This window comes from Anneissia japonica, unplaced genomic scaffold (genome assembly GCF_011630105.1).
Source record: "Anneissia japonica isolate Jap-2015-1 unplaced genomic scaffold, ASM1163010v1 scaffold287751_len73367_cov103, whole genome shotgun sequence".
Classification (NCBI taxonomy): Eukaryota; Metazoa; Echinodermata; class Crinoidea; order Comatulida; family Comatulidae; genus Anneissia; species Anneissia japonica.
The window spans coordinates 23,985-42,542 of NW_022713503.1; the positions used below are offsets into that span (position 1 = coordinate 23,985).

Here is an 18,558-nt window from a genome sequence, read left to right on the forward strand (position 1 = left end):
ATTTTAATTTTATTACAAAATGCTATGGTACAATTTCGTCTTGTCATTGGCTCATTTTAGATTGTTACATTGAAATTTGTATTTAATTAAACTTAATTGATTGTAGGCTAGATGGAACTGCATTATTGAAAATTTTGATTTGAATTACATATGTTGGACTGCAATTTTTATTTCGCGGCTTTTATCTTGCGATTAAGCCATTAGGTGAAAAATCACAGCGTCAAAAATTGCGTACAATCATCCCTAGTTTGTTACTTTATTTATATTCAGGTATTGAAGAGGTATTTAAGTCTTTTGGTTTACCACTTACCACAGTTACAGTTCATACATTTTTTTTCCCCCATATTTAAAAGAATACTGTTGAGTTGTTGATCTTCTACTCATGAGTTCGAACCCTGTTGTTGCCTACTCTGGCAGGCCTTGCATTCTGGTACTCAAACGTGCATTGTTTATGAGCAGTAAAATGGTTTTATCCCTATTAAAATTAGGCTATTGTCCATGAATATATATCGGCGGATTTCCATCAAGCCATTTTGCTTAGACTATAGTTATAAGGATTTGGACCTCCTTAAAGCTTCATAGCCATCGAATACTTTTGAAAATAACTGTACGGTTTGACGTTATCTAACGCATCAATTTATTTCTATTTGTAAATTGATACAGTTTCATCTATTCTACTTCAAGTTTGCTGCCAGAAGCCGATTAGAGTATGTGGAGATAGTAATTGTTTTGCAGGAAGTGTTTCCCTGCTGTTGTATAGAACAGAATCTAAGCATGAAAACATTAGAAAACAAATAGCCTATGACCTCATAAAAAAACCTTAGGGTGTATACAACTTCTGCAACTTTATGTGAAATGTCACAATACAATAGAGATAATTATGCATCTACAATTACTTGCAATGTATTCGAGAGATAATTTTGAAGAAAAAGTTATTCAAACAACGAAAAGTGGCCATTTCACATCTCTGTTGCATTTCTATGCTTTAGCAAATGTTTTGAATCATCCTGTCAAAGTATATACCCACCTAATGTCAATAACCCATATGTAGATATAGGCATGATGGGCAATATGTATGGCAGATGGCAGCATCATTTTAGATGATTATGTGCATCTGCCTTGTACAATGTTTACTATATTTCTAAATTTTGAAAAATAAATTATATTAAAATAAAAGGTTTGTGTTGTATAAATATAAATATGTTTAGACAAAAGTTTATTGGTTTCCTGTTTTTTATTCTATATTTGAAGCTCATTTAAGATGGCGAAGGGAGAAAAGGTTACTGAATACCCTGTGTCTGATGATAATGACGTTTTTTCTAGCACCAGTGATACCGGTGATGGTCCTATCATAAGGAAGATCAAAAGAGAAGACATTGCAACAGATGACCCCATGTTACCAGATGATTACATTGATCGCTTCACATCAAACAGATTTTCATGATATATCCAGTGTTGCCAATGAAGATACAACTGCAAAGATGAACACAGAGGTGACTGACTGTCAAAAATCTCAAACATGCTATGACATTGGCAAGCTACTTAAAGAGAAAATAGTTGGTGTAGGAAAAACACTTGAAGATTCTAAAAAAATATGATATACTGACAAAATACATAAACACTGACCAAATAACTCATTTTCCAATGGTGTATATAAACGGAAATAATCGACACTTCAGAGCCGAGTGGATAACGCGGCATCCCTGCTTGTATAATCGCCCCGTGTTGATGGAGGTTACTGCTTGCCATGTGTTCTTTTTTTTTTAAATAAGCAAGATCTGGATTGTATAGTTACTACACCATTTAAGAGGTGGACAATGGTCCACAAATATTAGGGTCACATGAGGCAACACGGTATCACGATAGTGCCATGGTAGCTGCTGACAGATTTAAATCTGTAATGGAGAAATTGCCATCAAACTGAATGACACGCTTAATGATCAGATTCAAAAGAATAAACACATCCTTGAAAGTATTACCAAGTGTATCTTGTACTGTGAGAGACAATGAATTGCATTATGAGGTCACCGGAATGATTCTACCTCTGACGCATTGAGTAACAGGGGTAATTTCCTTGCTCTTCTCAATTTCATGGCAGAGGTCGGAGATGATTTGCTGGCAGACCGTCTGGAAAACTGCAGAAAAAACGCAACAAACAGCAGAAAGACAATTCAAAATGAGCTAATTTATATTATTGGAGATACAATAACACACACAGTAGATGCAAAATTGTTTTCAATTCTCGCCGATGAAGTTACCGACTCAGCAAACTGCGAACAGTTAACGTTAGTACTCGTTTACGTTTCATCGATTCAGATGATGAAATACGTGAAGAATTTATGCAGAACTGCAGAAAGCGGGCAAGGTTACAATGGGGCAGCAAACATGCCAACTGCCATGAGAGGTGTTCAAGGAATTATCAGCAGACAGCATTCTAAGGAAATGTATACACACTGTAGATGCCATGTGCTTAATCTGGCAATTGTAAAGGCATGCTCTTTACCACAAATTAGAAACATGATGGATTCTGCAACCGAAGTGTCGAAGTTTTTTCAAATTATCTCCGAAGAGACAGAACCTTCTAGACAAATGTCTATTGAACCAAACCATAAAATTTCAAAAATTAAAGACCTGTGTAGAACTAGATGGGTATAGAGGCACCAGGCTTTTGAACATTTATAACATTCTTTCCGTAAATCATGACAACGTTGGAAGCTATGTAAACCAGAGTCGAGAACATGGAGAGTTGAACTGGGATAGGGAAACAACTATAAGAGCAAATGAACTCTTACATGTATTTGGATCATTTTCTTTCATAGTATCCTTGGTGTGTACCATGGCGATACTTGAGGTGATCAAACCTGTAAGCATAAAAATACTAAGACGAGGAATCGATGTTGTGAAGGGATGGTGGATGAAGTGATAGAGACCCTTTGTGGATACAGAAGTAATGAAGAATCGTTTACTATGGTGTACAATTAATGTGCCAGTGTTGCAGCAAATATTTGAGTTCAACCAAATGTTCCACGGACTACATACAGGTTTGCAGAGACACCGACAAAACCACCCACATGGTAATATAAAAGAGTATTACAAACAAACAATCTATATTCAATTGCTGGACCATACAGTCAAAGAATTACAAGAAAGGTACACCTTTGTTTTTTTTATTTCAAAGAATTTAACTCACTGTTTCCCTTTTGATTTGATGACATTTAATTAAACCCTTTTTGTGTATCATATATTTTTTTAGGTTTGGACCATTTCAAGAAAAATCAGCACACTTGATGACTCTTATTCCATCCTGTGGATGGATTCGATATTACAAGGGAAATGTTTTCCATGTATGAAGATGATCTAGATAATGCAGAGACACTGGACTTGAAGCTCAACAGGTAAGCAACACTTATGTGTGTAAACGATGTCATTTTATATGTATAATTACGCTATTTTAGTGGCAGGAAACATCTCTAAAAATACACATTGTTGTATTAGATGGAAGAAAAAGTGGTCAACGCAGAAAGCCATAGACCATGTGATTGTACCTGATTGTCTACAGGATGCTTTAAAGGTAATCAGGTTGGTTTTTTTTTTCAGTAGTATGTTTAGAAGTCATGTGAGTTATTATACTTATATTACAGTCTATACTATTATATTTTGTCATACTAGTGTTCTATCCTCAACATTTTATACTGTGACAATTACTTTTTCGTTTATAGTTGTGTGATAAAGATGCCTTCCCGAATGTCCACATGTTATTGAAGATGGATGTACCCTGCTAGTCACCACTGCTGAAACTGAAAGAAATAAAAGCTGTCTTAAATTAATTAAGACCTACTTATAAACAACTATGTTTAGGGATAGGCTATCAGGCTTTGCATTAATGAAATTCACTGAAGAAAACAAAACGATATTTGTGATGTTGTACACACATTTTGTACAAGAAAACCAAGGCGTATCCAATTTTTGGGTGGGTTATAACTTAAGTACACAACAGTTATCGATTTTACGGTTTGGGGAAAAAGGCTATATTAATATAGTGACTATAGTAGTAAATCTATTAATATTTTTATTTTTCAAATATGCTAATCAAAGAGGAGAATTGTTTTATTAAGCAATTTATAGTGAATTTTCCTGCCTTTGAATTATTTCTACCGATGCATCATTGGTACTTGCGTGGTGCACCTGAAGCCTTGAGCATATTTCACAGCTTAACACAGACAAGACTGGAGTGCGTCAAAGAATACTTTTTGTATTGTTGAACTGTATTGGTAATTTAATTGCATATAAACCATAAAACATTATTTCTGCTTCATGGCCTAACAAAAATCTAAGCTAATAAAAGTATATTTAATCATTTGTATTGATGTCTATATTACAACATAGTTAATGTTGTACGTGCATTACTTCTGAAACACAGATGGGGAATTCAGCATGTTATGCGACTGAATTCAAATCCTTAATTCAGCAAGATCAGTCTTTTGGGATTTTTGAAATAAAAAAAAATATTGGTCATGTCTTTTCTTGTATTGTCTCTGAATTTTTTCTGTATGTATATAAACATAAAAGGCCTATTTACTTTAATAAGAACGAGATAACTTGAACTGACTTTTTTCAAGAGGTGTACAATTTAAAATTTTTAAGAACTTAACATTCAATAAAAGTCCCATCAGAAATCGGAAAAGCTCATTTCCTGCCATCTAGGAATTTATTTGTATTTTTTATTTTTATTTATTTTTTTTAACCCACCTTCTTCAAATCCTGGATCCGCCCCTGATTATTATCTTGTTAATGTTCGCAAAGGATATGTATACGTACTGTACGGATAAAAAAATGAAAATTTGTTTAGTCTGTCAAAACTTGACTTGAAAATAGAAAACCGATTTTGTACAGTGCATGTTGTTATTATTTCAATTAAGTTTTGACAGACTAAATAACTTTTTTTTGTGTGTGTTATTCATGCAGTACTTAGATATATTCTTGCAAGTATTTAAAGAAAAAAATGTTGATGCGACCCTCCGTTATGGAGCTATGACTCTTCTAGTAACATGACCTCCGAAAACAAAGCCGGCACGCTAAATGATATTAAGTCGAACAGTGAAATAATGAAATGTACGTGTTAACACTACACAAAATCAGTCTTCCTTTTCCGCCAGTGAAGACGGTAATGGCACAACGAGTTGATTCCTAATATAAATAAAACGCCAGGAACCCAAAATATGTAACAAAACGTAATTTCCAGCTTCATTAAGTGCTGTGTGCGTTGAAATGAACGTACGGCACGTAAATTATGGAAAGTTTTGAAATGCTGAAAATGACCCGACAATTTCTTCAAATTATTTGAGAAGTGATATTGAGAATTTTTAAATTTGAACGTGGACGGTAATGGCAAACGAAATTAAACATTGTCAAGTTTTTTTTTTCTAGATGTGTATAAGAGACTTTTTTTTTTTTTTTTTTTAACCGCCTGTTAGTTGTTAAAGCCACACGAATTTTCCATCCATTTAGTCTGATAGAGTCGAAATACAGTCTGCCACCCTCAGCTGTGGTATTTTAAGAAAAAAAATTAAAAGGGCTCTAAAAATTAATCTTTTTTACCATGATCACGTGATCAAATTGAAAAATCAAGGGACACTCAAGAAAGAGAATTGTCTCACCTATAACATATACACTGGTCAGAGACGATCGAACAATAATGATACATTTAAATGAGTTTAAAAATACAGACGTCATAAATAAAAAAAAAATATTTTTTTTTTATTTAGATGGCAATATGATGTCACAATGTCCGATCAGCCATAATGATATATAAAATCATATCTACAAATCATGTGCTTTCAGAAAATGTAATAAAAATTGGAGGTCACTTTTCATTCTAAGGAGCTATAACTGATTGAAAATAGGCATACTTTTAAGCATACTGTATATAAATGTTGACGCCGCGTACGTGCACGTTAAGACGTGCGAACTGAAAAAATTAGGTACCTGACATTCATCCTTGACCTGTTGTGTATGCCTATTTAATATGATTAAGAAATGACGAATGGTTAAGATGATTAGAGGTCTTTAATATTTTGAGAAAAGAATGATGTGTGGGTCTGAAAAAAACATTTATTTTGACCATGATGACGTCATCAAAATGTAAGAAGAAGTAACATATGAAAGAGAATTGTCTCCGCTATAGCATACTTACTGTTGAAAGACGATCGACCAAGGATAAGCGAGATATGCTCCAATGCGTATTTTCAAAAATGACGTCATAGATATAATTCAGTTTTATTAAATTCGAATGGCAATATGATGAAGTCACCATATCCGATCAGCTATTATTATCTATAAAATCATACCTACAACCAGGAAACAGTGACATTTCACTGTTCTCGGCTACAACTCATGTGCTTTCAGAATATTTAATAAAAATTAGGGTCACCTTTCATCCTAAGGAGCTACAACTGATTACAAATAGGCCTGATTTTGGTGTCATATGTGCTGTACATATGAATAGATAGGCTAAAATTAATTATTTTGCCTCCCATATTAAATATCAAGATGGCGGCTATTTTGAAATTTAATATTGTGGTCATCTAACATAGTTTCTGATGGCTGTATGGTAGACCCTGATATCGAAAACATTTCAACGGTCTTTGATTGACAATGGTAGGTATTGTAGGTATGAATATTGACAAAATTATCATTAATTTGGCGGCCATTTTTAAATCCAATATGGCTGCGCCATCTGACACAATTTCTGATGATTGCATTAGACTCCTTGATATTGAAAACGGGTAATGATCTTCAATTGGCAATGACATGTGCTGTAGATATGAGTATATTGGTGGCCATATTAGATTTCAATATGGTGGCAATTAGGAGACGTTATTTTTTGGGGTCTATTTTTTTAATGATACACAGGTGTCATAGTATCACTATGGAAAGTTTTATGCTTTCTTCCAGAAGTCCAAGATTCTACTTGAAATTCAACCTTAGCCGCTCTACTATTGAAATATTCTATTCAAAAGCTAAATCCACATAATTTTATTTGACAAAATTCACCAATAAAATAATTCTTTCGACAAACTAAATTTTCCTACCTTGAAGGTGTTGGTCAAGACAATTATTTAGGAACAAATAAAACAAGTAATAACGTTTCTTACAGTATTTGTGTGACGTATATATGTTTTCGTGCACCATTTTATTTTTATTTTGACTTATTGAAGAGTTATTGTATTAAAGTATTATGCAAAATTGATAATTATTAATCAATAATTATTTTTTAATTGAAATAGTATGTAAATTTCCTTAATTTGTTTGAATTTCTTATACTTGTATCTAATGCATATATAAACGTATAATCAATTTGGCTTTTTTAAATTTCACTCGTATAAAGGCTAACTTATTAATTCCTCATTTATTGAATTGTATATACCCATTATTTTATTGATTTGCCTAATTTGTATTAATAGTTTTTGTGAATAGCTTTGATATATATATTTTTGGTTACATTATGACATTATTGTAAATAATTTAAGTCAAATAAACATGAAGGAAATCATAAAATTTAGTATGACAATTGTGACGTCACCCTATTGCCATCTGAATTCAACAAAACTGATTTTTTTTCAATGACGTAATGTTTGAAAATACGTATTTTAGCGTATCTCGCTTATCCTTGGTCGATCGTCTTCCAACTTTTAGTATGTTATAGCTGAGACAAATTTCTTTCATACATGTATCTTCTTTTTACATTTTGTTGTCGTCATCATGGTAAAAATGAATGTTTTCTTCTAAACCCATCGTCTTTAAAAAAAAAAACTTGATGACCCCATATCATCTTAAACATTTAATCATTTCTGAATCAATCTTAAATGAGCATAAAGTTCAGGTCAAGGATGAATGTCAGGTACCTTAATTTTCCGTTCGTATCTTTTAGAATGCGCATACGTGTACGTCAACTTTCATATCTTAAGCACAAAACCATGAATATTTTTAATCAGTTATTTTAGCTACTTAGGATGAAAAGTGACCCCCCAATTTTTATTACATATTCCTAACGCACATGAGTTGTTGATACGATTTTATAGATCATAATGGCTAATAGGAGATTGTGACAGCATTACATTGCCATTTCAATTAAGAAAAAAAAAACTGAATTTTATATTATGATGTCTTTACTTTTATACTCGTTTGAACGTATCTCGCTTATTCTTGATTGATTGTCTCTCACCTGTATGTTATAGCTGAAAAAAAATTCTCTTTTGGACGTGTCCATTTATGTTTTACTTTGACGACGTCATCATTTATTTTTTTTTTGGTGAATAATGAAAACAAAATGTTGTCATTCAAGACAAAACGTATATAAAACAAATAAAAACAATTATTCAAAAATGTTAAAGATGAATGTTCTTTTTTAAATGACAAAATAATAGCTTGGGATTATTGTAAAATGAAAGTAAAAGAGTTTTCAATCAATTTTGCAAAACATAAAGCAAGGGTTAGGAGAAAAATTGAAAAAGAGATATCAATCAAATTAAAACAACTTCAAGATCTCAATCCGGTTAATAAGGATCAGCTCAACGAAATCGAGCGTCATGAAAAAAACCCTTAATAAATTCTTCACGCATAAAATGGTGCGAAGAAGGTGAAAAAATAATTTTTTTTCCCTCGGGCTTGAAAATAATAATCAAATTAAGAAAACCATTATTAAATTGGAAACAGATAGTGATGAGGACCAAAAACAAATTTTAAAACAAGTAGTTGATTACTTTAAGACTATTTATAGTTCGATTAACCCCGAAGAAAATGAATTAAATAATTACTTAGACTCAGTTAAATGTTATTATATTTTAAATGAGAATGATCAAAACAGTTGTGAAGGTATGTTAACATTGCAAGAATGTGAAATAGCAGTTAAGAGTATGGCATTGAATAAGTCACCCGGCTGTGATGGTTTACCTGTAGAATTTTAGTTACTTTTTGGGACAGCGTAAACCTTATGTTAGTTGACGCATTAAACTATGCTTACGAAAAACGCGAAATGAGCGCCTCTCAACGCAGGGCAGTTATATCACTTTTGTATAAAAAAGGAAAACCTGAACTGGTTAGTAACTGGAGACCGATCAGCTTACTCAATGTCGACTACGAAATTGCTGCAAATGTTCTAGCAACTTGGGTAAAACCAATATTAAATACCATTATTATTGAAGACCAAACTGCATATATTAAAGGACGCTCCATCGGATCCAATGTAAGGTTAATTGATGATTTCATACATTTTTGTAACGAAACCAAGATAAATTATGCACATATTTTTTTAGATTTTGCAAAAGCTTTCGATACTGTAGAATGGAGTTTTGAAAGCCAGGCTTTAAAAAGATTCAATTTTGGTATATCTTTTATTTGTTGGGTAGAAACATTGTACAAAGTACGATTTGTAACAATGGTTTGGTTTCAAATTATTTTTGTCTGCAAAGAGGTTTGAAACAAGGATGTCCGCTCTCCGCTTTACTTTATATAATTATTTCAGAAGTATTAGCGAATAAAATCAGGCAGGATTCTTTAATTAACGATATTCAAATACCATGTGAACATAATAACACAGTGGATATTAAGATATCCCAATATGCTGATGATACGACACTGTTTGTGTCAAACAAGAAGTCATTAGATAGAGTACTAAAATTATTAAATGATTTTGGTAAAATGGCTGGTCTCAAAGTAAATTATTAAAAAAAACAATAGGCATTTCTTTAGGAAATATTAACAATAAAGCTTTTAGGTGGACTACTGATCCTGTTAAAACACTAGGAATATATTTTAGCAAAAACATGAATTCATGTTACGATCAAATATGGAAAGAAAAAAATGAAAAATAAAAAAAAAAAACTTTAAACAATTGGAGTCGTAGGAACCTCACTCTCTTCTGCAAAAACAACCATTATGAAAACACTGGGGTTATCTAGCTTAACCTTTTTAGCTGCTTCCATTCCCACTAGTGAGAAGGTTATAACAACTGTAAACTCTTTAATTTTTTTCCTTTACATGGAACGGTAAGAAAGACAAGCTAGAAACGTGATAATTTGGAAACCGGTTGAGGGCGGGTTAAATAGGTTTGTTTTGAAAGTCACTGTGGCTCTCTTAAAGCCACTTGGGTAAATATATTCTTAAAAAGCTCCGCTACATGGGCACAGGTTGCTACTACCTTTTTAAATAAGTTAGGACCGGATAATATGATTTTTAAAATAAATTTAGGCAAGATTAAAATATCCCCAATTTAAATTTAAATCAGATCCCATTATTTTATCGCCAGGTTATTTTAGCATGGTATTCATCATATCAGATATATACACCTATATCAACAGAAGAAATAAAAAGTGAAGTTATATGGGGAAATCATGTATTGGTAAACGGCAAATATAATTCTTTCCCTTATCTTAAACACTGGATTAATTCAGGAATAGTATATATCAATGATCTTTTAAATAAAGACGGCATATTATGACAATATTATAATAAATACAATTTTAAAACCTCTACAAATTGGTTAGTTGAATTAAAAACAAAAATTGATGATATTCCGGTTTAAATTCATTGAAAGAAAAAAATACGTAAAAATCCAGGAAAACTAAATTGTATGTAAAACAAATAAACAAAATATGCAGGTGCTTAAACAAAAAAAAAAAAAAATTATCATCCATTACTAATGAATTTTAGTTATAAATTTCTTTTTAATCTCATACCATGTCAATAAACTTATATTAATGGAAATTTATTGATTCGCCTCTGTGTAAAAGATGCAAAATTGAAGACGACTACACACATATGTTTATTTCATGTAAAAAGAAGTTTTTTGGAATCACTTTAAATTATTACTTTACGTTCACTTATTGTAGTTGATCATTTAAAAGGTCAAGATTACTTTTTAATTATTTATATGTTAGTTAATATCTTCTTTTTTTTAAATAGATTTTAAGTTATAATAAAATAGAAAGAAAGGTAAAAAGAGAAAAAGGTTAGAAAAAGGGAGGAAAACTGAAAATGTTTCGCTTGGTTGGCGGTAGTAAAATAATTTATATATGCCTATGTATATGATATGTATATGCCTATATCATTGTTGAATAAAAGTGGGTGAACCCCCCTCCCAAAAAAAAAAAAAAAAAAAAAAAAAAAAAACTAGATAACCTGAAAAAAAAAAAAAAAAAAAACTAGATTTGAACTCGTCACTGAGTACGAGTTAGGTGATCCGCCGCACTTCGACCCTCAGGAAGCACGCGCACTACGGATTGAAAAATTGTTAAATGTTCAAAATGATCTAAATTAGACGCTAATTCAGTTAATGAAAAAATGAATATTTTTTAGCAAATTTAAAAGATTTTCCCATGCGTACACACACGTATATGACGCACATGTGCATGGTAATTACACATAATGTTGAGGGATTAATAATTAATCTTAATGTTTATCATATATAATTTTTTTTATAGAAATTCTGATGGCAGCGTGATTACGTTACAACGTCCAATTAGCAAAAATGATCTATAGAATCATATCTACAACTCATGTGTTTTAAGAATATGTAATACACATTGGGGGTCACCTTGCATCCTAGGGAGCTGTAACTGATTAAAAATATTCATGGTTTTAAGCATATATAAATTTTGACGCACGCGTACGCGCATGCTAACAGCATCTTTTTGTATAAATTATCCCACTATGGAATCCGTGGACCAGCGCACAGCTTTTTTTTTAAAGTTATGTTTTTGACCCTGTACAATGTACCAAGTATTCCAACTCAATATCCAATTTCAGACAAATTGTCTGGAGTGTCAATCAAACTTAACAACTGACTAATCAGAACAGAGCTAGGAACACGCGCGCGTCTTACAAACACACGTGTTGTCCCACAAACGCATGTGTTCGCATTGCCGTCTTGTGGGACCTTAGCAACAATATCCAAGGGGCGGAGCTTAGCGGTAAGTCAATTACATGTGGAGTCCCCCAAGCCTCCCTACTTGGACATCTTCTTTTTATCATTTATGTTAACAATCTTTATTATTATCTAAAATTTTTCATTTTATCCCTTATGCTAATAATACTACTGTTTTTTTTTTTATTCTCATCATTATATCCAAAATTTATTTGATACTAATAACTCTAATCGCATTCCCATTTCACAGTATTTTGTGAAATTATCCCTGAATCGAACAGACAAAGTGTAGCTTCATCCAGTTTGGGACTCCTTTCGAAATAAAAACCATTGACACTTGAACCTATACAATCCAAATTGATGGCCACGAACAGTTGTTTGTCATGAAAAACCCACGTAAACGAACTTGAAACCAACATTTCCAAAAGCATTGGAATCAAGGTTATCCACTTTGTTACCCTTCAATAGTCTTCGTATTTTTTATTGTTCCTTCATCTTTCCTTTTTTTGAGCTATTATTGTAACGTTTTTCAAGGCAATTTATACTCGTCCACATTACAAAATCTGCAAATTCTTCAAAAATAATAATAATAAAACAAGGATTATATCTGGCCCTCTACGACTCATTCATCCCATCTCTTCTCAAACTTAAACCTACTGAAACGCAAAGATATCAATTTGTTCCAACAAGGCTCATTTATATATTCTGCAGCACATCATTTTCTGTCAACTCAGTTTTTAACGATATATTTATTCACAATCACTCTATTCACAATTACAATACCCGACCAACTCGAATTAATGTACCCATTCATAATACAAATCACTTTTAGCACAATATTAGATACTCAGGTCCCACTTTCATCAACAGTTTACCATCCACAATTATAAATTCCTTTTCTTTTAAATGTTTTTCCTCAAAGATTAAAAAAACACTTGATTTAAAGTATAATCTACGCCTTTGATTTACATTATCGGTCATTTCTCGATGTGTCCCGCTATGATTTAAGATTTATTTATTTATTTATTTATATGTTTGTTTGTTTGTGTTTTATTTATTTATTTATTTATTTATATATGTTTATTTATTTTTTCTTTCTTTATTTCTTAATTTATATCCCAATTTACTCTTTTCATTTTGTTCAACAGTTAATTCAAATCAGATAAAGATAAATTTTGCTGGAGGCTTCTTTTGATTCTGTTTCTCACACTCTTCTCCATAAATTTCCGATATTTTAAATATTTATTCAGGATTAATGATTGGCTAAGACATCGTTCCATAGAAACATCCTTTGAAAGAATCCTTTACATACACTTGATATTTTCAGCGATGTTTTACATGGCAGTAAGGCTCGACTTTATGCACGTAAGCTCGAGATGCGGTCGACTCAAATGTTCATTATTTTCCCCCACTTTTCCCCCACTAATTGTTACATTGCGAATTTTTTAGGCTCAGTACGGACTCCAGAAAATATGCATTTTCTTTTAGTTTTAAAGCATATGCGGATTTTATAAGTCTGCAATGACGATATAGTTCATACTTTTAAAAAGATATGAACATTTATTTTGCAAAACAGCACATGCACTTTGGTTGATTCCGTTGATTTTTTTTTTTTTTTTTTCTCAACAAATCCCACATCCAATCCTCAGTTTATGGCCCTCTTCGTAAGTGTGACTTGATTTTGTTTTCATCGAATTGACTTTTTTTTGTTTAGATTGTCAATCCCTTTGTCTCTTCTCTGCAAATATTATTTTGTCTTCATTTTTAGTTCTTCTTTTTATTCTTAGTTCACTATGAAAAAAAAAAAAAAACTCAAATCATCCCCTTCACACCTTTCTTCCTCACTCTGTAATTGTTCCATCTCTCTTAAAAACTCTCGCCACACAAAATATCTTCAATTTTCTAGTAGCATTTTGAGGTCTTGTTATATTTTCATCATTATTCAATTAAAATTGAAAACCTTACGATTTACCCTTTGTTTATTTCCCCCAACGAGATAAAAAAATTAAGTTAGGCATTCTTAACCAGTAATGTAATGTATTTATTATATTGGTTGTATATAAATGTGGTGTTAATGATTGGATGATCACTCGATAGCTTTCGCAACAATACCAAAACAATGTTCATGCTTAAATCTTGAACTTACAATTGAAAAGCGATAGTTCTCAATGCAGTGCAAATAAACATAGATCAAAATGATATGTATTTATCTTAACTCTGAATTAAAAATTAAATAATAAAAATATACAATGAAGATGCATTTATATAGGCCCTATGGTATCGTAGATTTCGTTTGGGGAATGCTTGATCTTCTTAAGTGCTGAACCTTACGTGATAATTTTCAATGATTCATGTGTTGCAATAAAAGCTATATATGTTTTGTCATTTCATTTTTCTTCGTTATATTCATTATCATTTACCAATCTAAACTCATAATCATGTAACACACATTATTTTGGATCTTTACAAACATGTTGGTATCATCAACAATTAATCATTCATCCATGTTAAAAATAAATTACATATCAATGTCAATTACTATTTACAGTTTTATATATCGTGATAGTAATTATGTAAATATTATTGAATTATTATGTGTCTATGGCATATTTAAACCAATTAGCTTCACGTGATCGTTCTGTGATAATATCATCTATTTTGTGCTATTTTTAAATAGAAATTTTTATGAAGTCAAAACTGCAGGTGATTTTCTTATTAACTATACATATGCCCAAATCTAAAATTATGTAGAAATTAATAGCAGCAATTGTCTACTTTAAATATTCCAATTATATAGATCCGATATCAACAGATATATTGTTTATTTGCAGAGGTATACTTACAATTCCTCCATCATTGTCTGATTCAGGAATATACCTGGTACAATATCTTGAATTTCATTTCCAGGAAATTTGCTGTAAAAAAAAAAAAAAAAAAAAAAAATATCAAATGAAATTGAAACAAACATACGGTGTGTATAAAACGCCTGGTTTCCATATAACACTATATCGACGAATCCTTTGGCGATGCTGATTGGTCAGTTTAATTTTGGACCGTTCCCCGAGAACAGCACGCAGTGCAAGGATTGCAGTTAAAACGCTGTAGCGACTATGTAGTGATTGTATGGCAACCGAGCTTGTTAATAGTTATTGTGGAAAAAAATGTTGTCCGTGACTGTTTGTTCTCTTAACCAATGATTTGATCAGTTATGTTTGTCCACGACTATTATTAAAGATGACAGTTGCTGTTGATGACTGTTGTCAAATAGTCTATAGTTTAACCATGGTTTAACATACGCTATTTGGAGTATTGGGTAGTCCATGTTGATCGGTAAAACCTTTAATCCACGAATGGTATCCAGTTTTCTATTAAATAAATTTAAAAAAAAATGTAACAACATCCAACTTGAACTACAGATAGTTGGTCTACATGTATATAACCTGATTGTCATGTAACACAACATGGATGTCTGGCAAAATAACAAGACAGTTGAAAAATGAGTATATTGCTATTTTGAAGTTTATGCAGAAAACGATCTCAAATTCTAACAATTAAATACTATTTATAGACATACACAATTTACAAAAAAATGCCTAGAAACGTGTGGCGTAGGATATAAGCCTCGAGACACATCTGCATTTGCCTCTCTTCACCCAAGTGTACGAATAAGTACCGAACCTCGAGTGCTGACAATGGAGCGGAGTAGTTTGCACTTTGTGTATGACTGATTTTGTATTCAATAATCAGGGGAAAAACGCTTGTGCATTTTGAATATGTGCAAGATACATATCCTATAAAAGAATAGCAGTAATAACACTACTAAAAGTAAACATTACATTATCAAATAATTATGAAACCGAATATATATTTTGACCTAAATAAACAACTATCTGTATTGACAAGCAATTTTTTTTTTTTTTTTTGCAAACTTAATATCATGACGCAATAATTTAACCAGGAAAAAAGTTAGGTAACATACGCCAGGCTTTTCTTATGCAAATATGAATGAATATGGTACTTACAGGTACTTTATAAAAGGTTTGATTAATATCGTTTCATTCCATTCAATTCCATAGCACATAATTCCAAATTTTTTACAGGTGCAACCAGCTGGGCATTTATTGTCTGAGACAATACAAATAATCGTAGGTCGTTATTAGTTCTTTTGCGACTTGCCATATTATCAACATGATCATGATCATCAGCATCACCATCGTCATCATCATAAATCATCATCATCATATTCATCATCATCATCATCATCATCATCGTCTCATCATCACCACAATCATCACTATCACTATCACCATTAATATTCCTATCATCAACATCATCATCCTTATCATCATCATCGTCGTCGTCGTCGTCGTCATCATCATCGTCGTCATCATCGTCATCATCATCACCATCATCATCATCATCATCATCATCATCATCAACATCATCATTATGATGATCATCTTAATTATTATTATTATTATTATTATTATTAATTATTATTATTAATATTATTATTAGTGTATATTTATATAAATATTCTTTGAAATAGATAAAAACACTTACTGCAATAATATTCGTCATTTCCTTCAAAACAATTTTTCAGACTGTCACAACACTTATCATACGGTAAGCATACAGATGAATTCTGACGATTATATTCTTGGGGGCAGATGTTTAAAAACTCTTTAATATGAATACAATAGATTGAAAAAAAAAATATGTAAGAATCATTCTCTATAATGAGAACTAGTGTCATAACGATTAATTATACGGCCCAGTGGGAGAAAATGTTGGGGGCCTTTGGATATCAGGGGGAAAAGGGAATATAAAGAGAATATACGTCAAGGGAAAAAAAATGTTACATTTAATTCTCACTGAATTTAATGAATTCAAATATTAGAATTCTAAATATATCATATGACTATTCATCAATATTAATCAACTTCTATTAAATATAGTAAAAAAATAGAAAATGTTTGCCCATTTACTTTTAATGTGATGTTGTCATTAGCATGTTAAATGCTTAATATCATGGAATTGGGGTTTTTATATAAACATTATCTTCCTTGAAGCTTTGTTAAACTTTTTCAAAATGTTTTATTCCGATCAGTTGATCATTTTTTTTATATTATATCTGGGTCTTATATATTGAAATGATCCTCAAATTTGCACTTTTAAGTGATTCGTCGCTAGCACATAAAAATTCTTTTCTCTTTCGAAAATTTTATTCAGATCAGTTGATCCGTGTTCTAAATATGTGGTCTGGGAATTATAAATAGTCCTCAGATACATACCATACTGCGGATTGTCACAAAAATGTTTGTTTTTTTTTTTTGTTTGTTTTTTTTTTTTTTCCAAGACCTTTACAAAGTATTGTAAACTGTATAATTTAGAGTCAATGTTTCATTTATTTAAATATGTTTAGGCCTGGGCCCTAACACAAATTGAAAAACCCTCTAATTTGCACAATTCACTGGATCGTCAATAACACATAACAAATTCTTCATTCTGACCGTATGTTTCATTCATATCAACTGATCGGATTTTAAAATATCAGGTGCAGACTGTTTGACCTTACATTTATTTAATTACTCCTCAGACGCACATCCCACCATAAATTGACACCAAATATTAGTAGGCACATCAATGAAAAAAAAAGAGGAAATTATGCAAGAAAAAAGAAAAAAAAAATGTCAGAACAAAAACAATGGCTTTTCCCAGTATGGCTTAGAAAAGCCAATTATAATAATAATAATAATAATAATAATAATAATAATAATAATAATAATAATAATAATAATAATAATAATAATAATAATAATATATGCGTAACTCGGCGAGTTTTTGTGTTTATTAACATTGATAATCGGCTTAATACGTTTTGTTGATAAGCGGCCTACGTTGTCTGAACGAAAATTGTATTTACTTCACTATATGTGTATTTTCTTTTGCAATTTTTGTAACACTACATGTATACAGTGCTAAGAACTAAGTTTATTTATAATATTGTATGAACTATGTAAAAGTGATTTTATAGCCTATATTTTAATAATCACAGCATCGCACACGTTCGGATACTTTGAATTTTGTAGCAGGGAAAATAAGCCATAATTGTCTTGGAACACTTTTTGTTCGTTTTTCGCTATTGACGTTAATTGACTATTGAATTTGAATAGATACGTGTCGTATGGACCACAAAGGGTCTGTTACCTAGGTATCATCTTTCTTTTTGCAAATTTCTGTATTTTTAGTTCATGTGAACTTCGTAATATTTAAGCAGAATTTTGCAATCAGTCATCCCTAACATGTGAAACTGTAACTTAAGAGCTTTTACTATTGATTTATTAATTAGCATTTACAAACTTACAATAATGCTATATCTCATTGGTTTATTCAGACATGCAAAATGTGTGTTTCACGCACTTACCTTTTTCACATATAGGTAGGGCGATATTACTACAGTTTGCATTCTTTAGTAATCCTCTCGGATGTATTGCAGTGCAATCTTTATCGTTAGGTTCTCCGATAAACAAGTCTAATATCAGTAATAATAATAATAATAATAATAATAATAATAATAATAATAATAATAATAATAATAATAATAAAAATTAAAGAACCTAACTGCAATTAAT

At 31.3% G+C, this 18,558-nt stretch overlaps 1 protein-coding gene across 3 annotated transcripts in view; it reads right to left on the minus strand.

Moving 5' to 3' along the window:
• Positions 1-18,558, minus strand: part of LOC117108438 (leucine-rich repeat and immunoglobulin-like domain-containing nogo receptor-interacting protein 2) — a 23,070-nt gene that overhangs the window by 1,981 nt on the left and 2,531 nt on the right. The window contains exons 3-9 of one of the 3 annotated variants that reach the window (XR_004445367.1): positions 18,351-18,458; positions 16,487-16,606; positions 15,946-16,048; positions 15,220-15,288; positions 14,767-14,838; positions 4,750-4,817; positions 3,205-3,797 (exon numbers count right to left, since the gene is read on the minus strand). Coding sequence is in view for 1 of the 3 variants with exons in the window: in XM_033250448.1 (XP_033106339.1) it covers positions 14,767-14,838; positions 15,220-15,288; positions 15,946-16,004 (200 nt within the window). In the remaining 2 variants the exon portion in view is untranslated. Of the gene's footprint in view, positions 1-3,204; positions 3,798-4,749; positions 4,818-14,766; positions 14,839-15,219; positions 15,289-15,945; positions 16,049-16,486; positions 16,607-18,350; positions 18,459-18,558 lie in introns of those variants that run through there. The other 2 variants (XR_004445368.1, XM_033250448.1) reach the window with 2 other exon arrangements.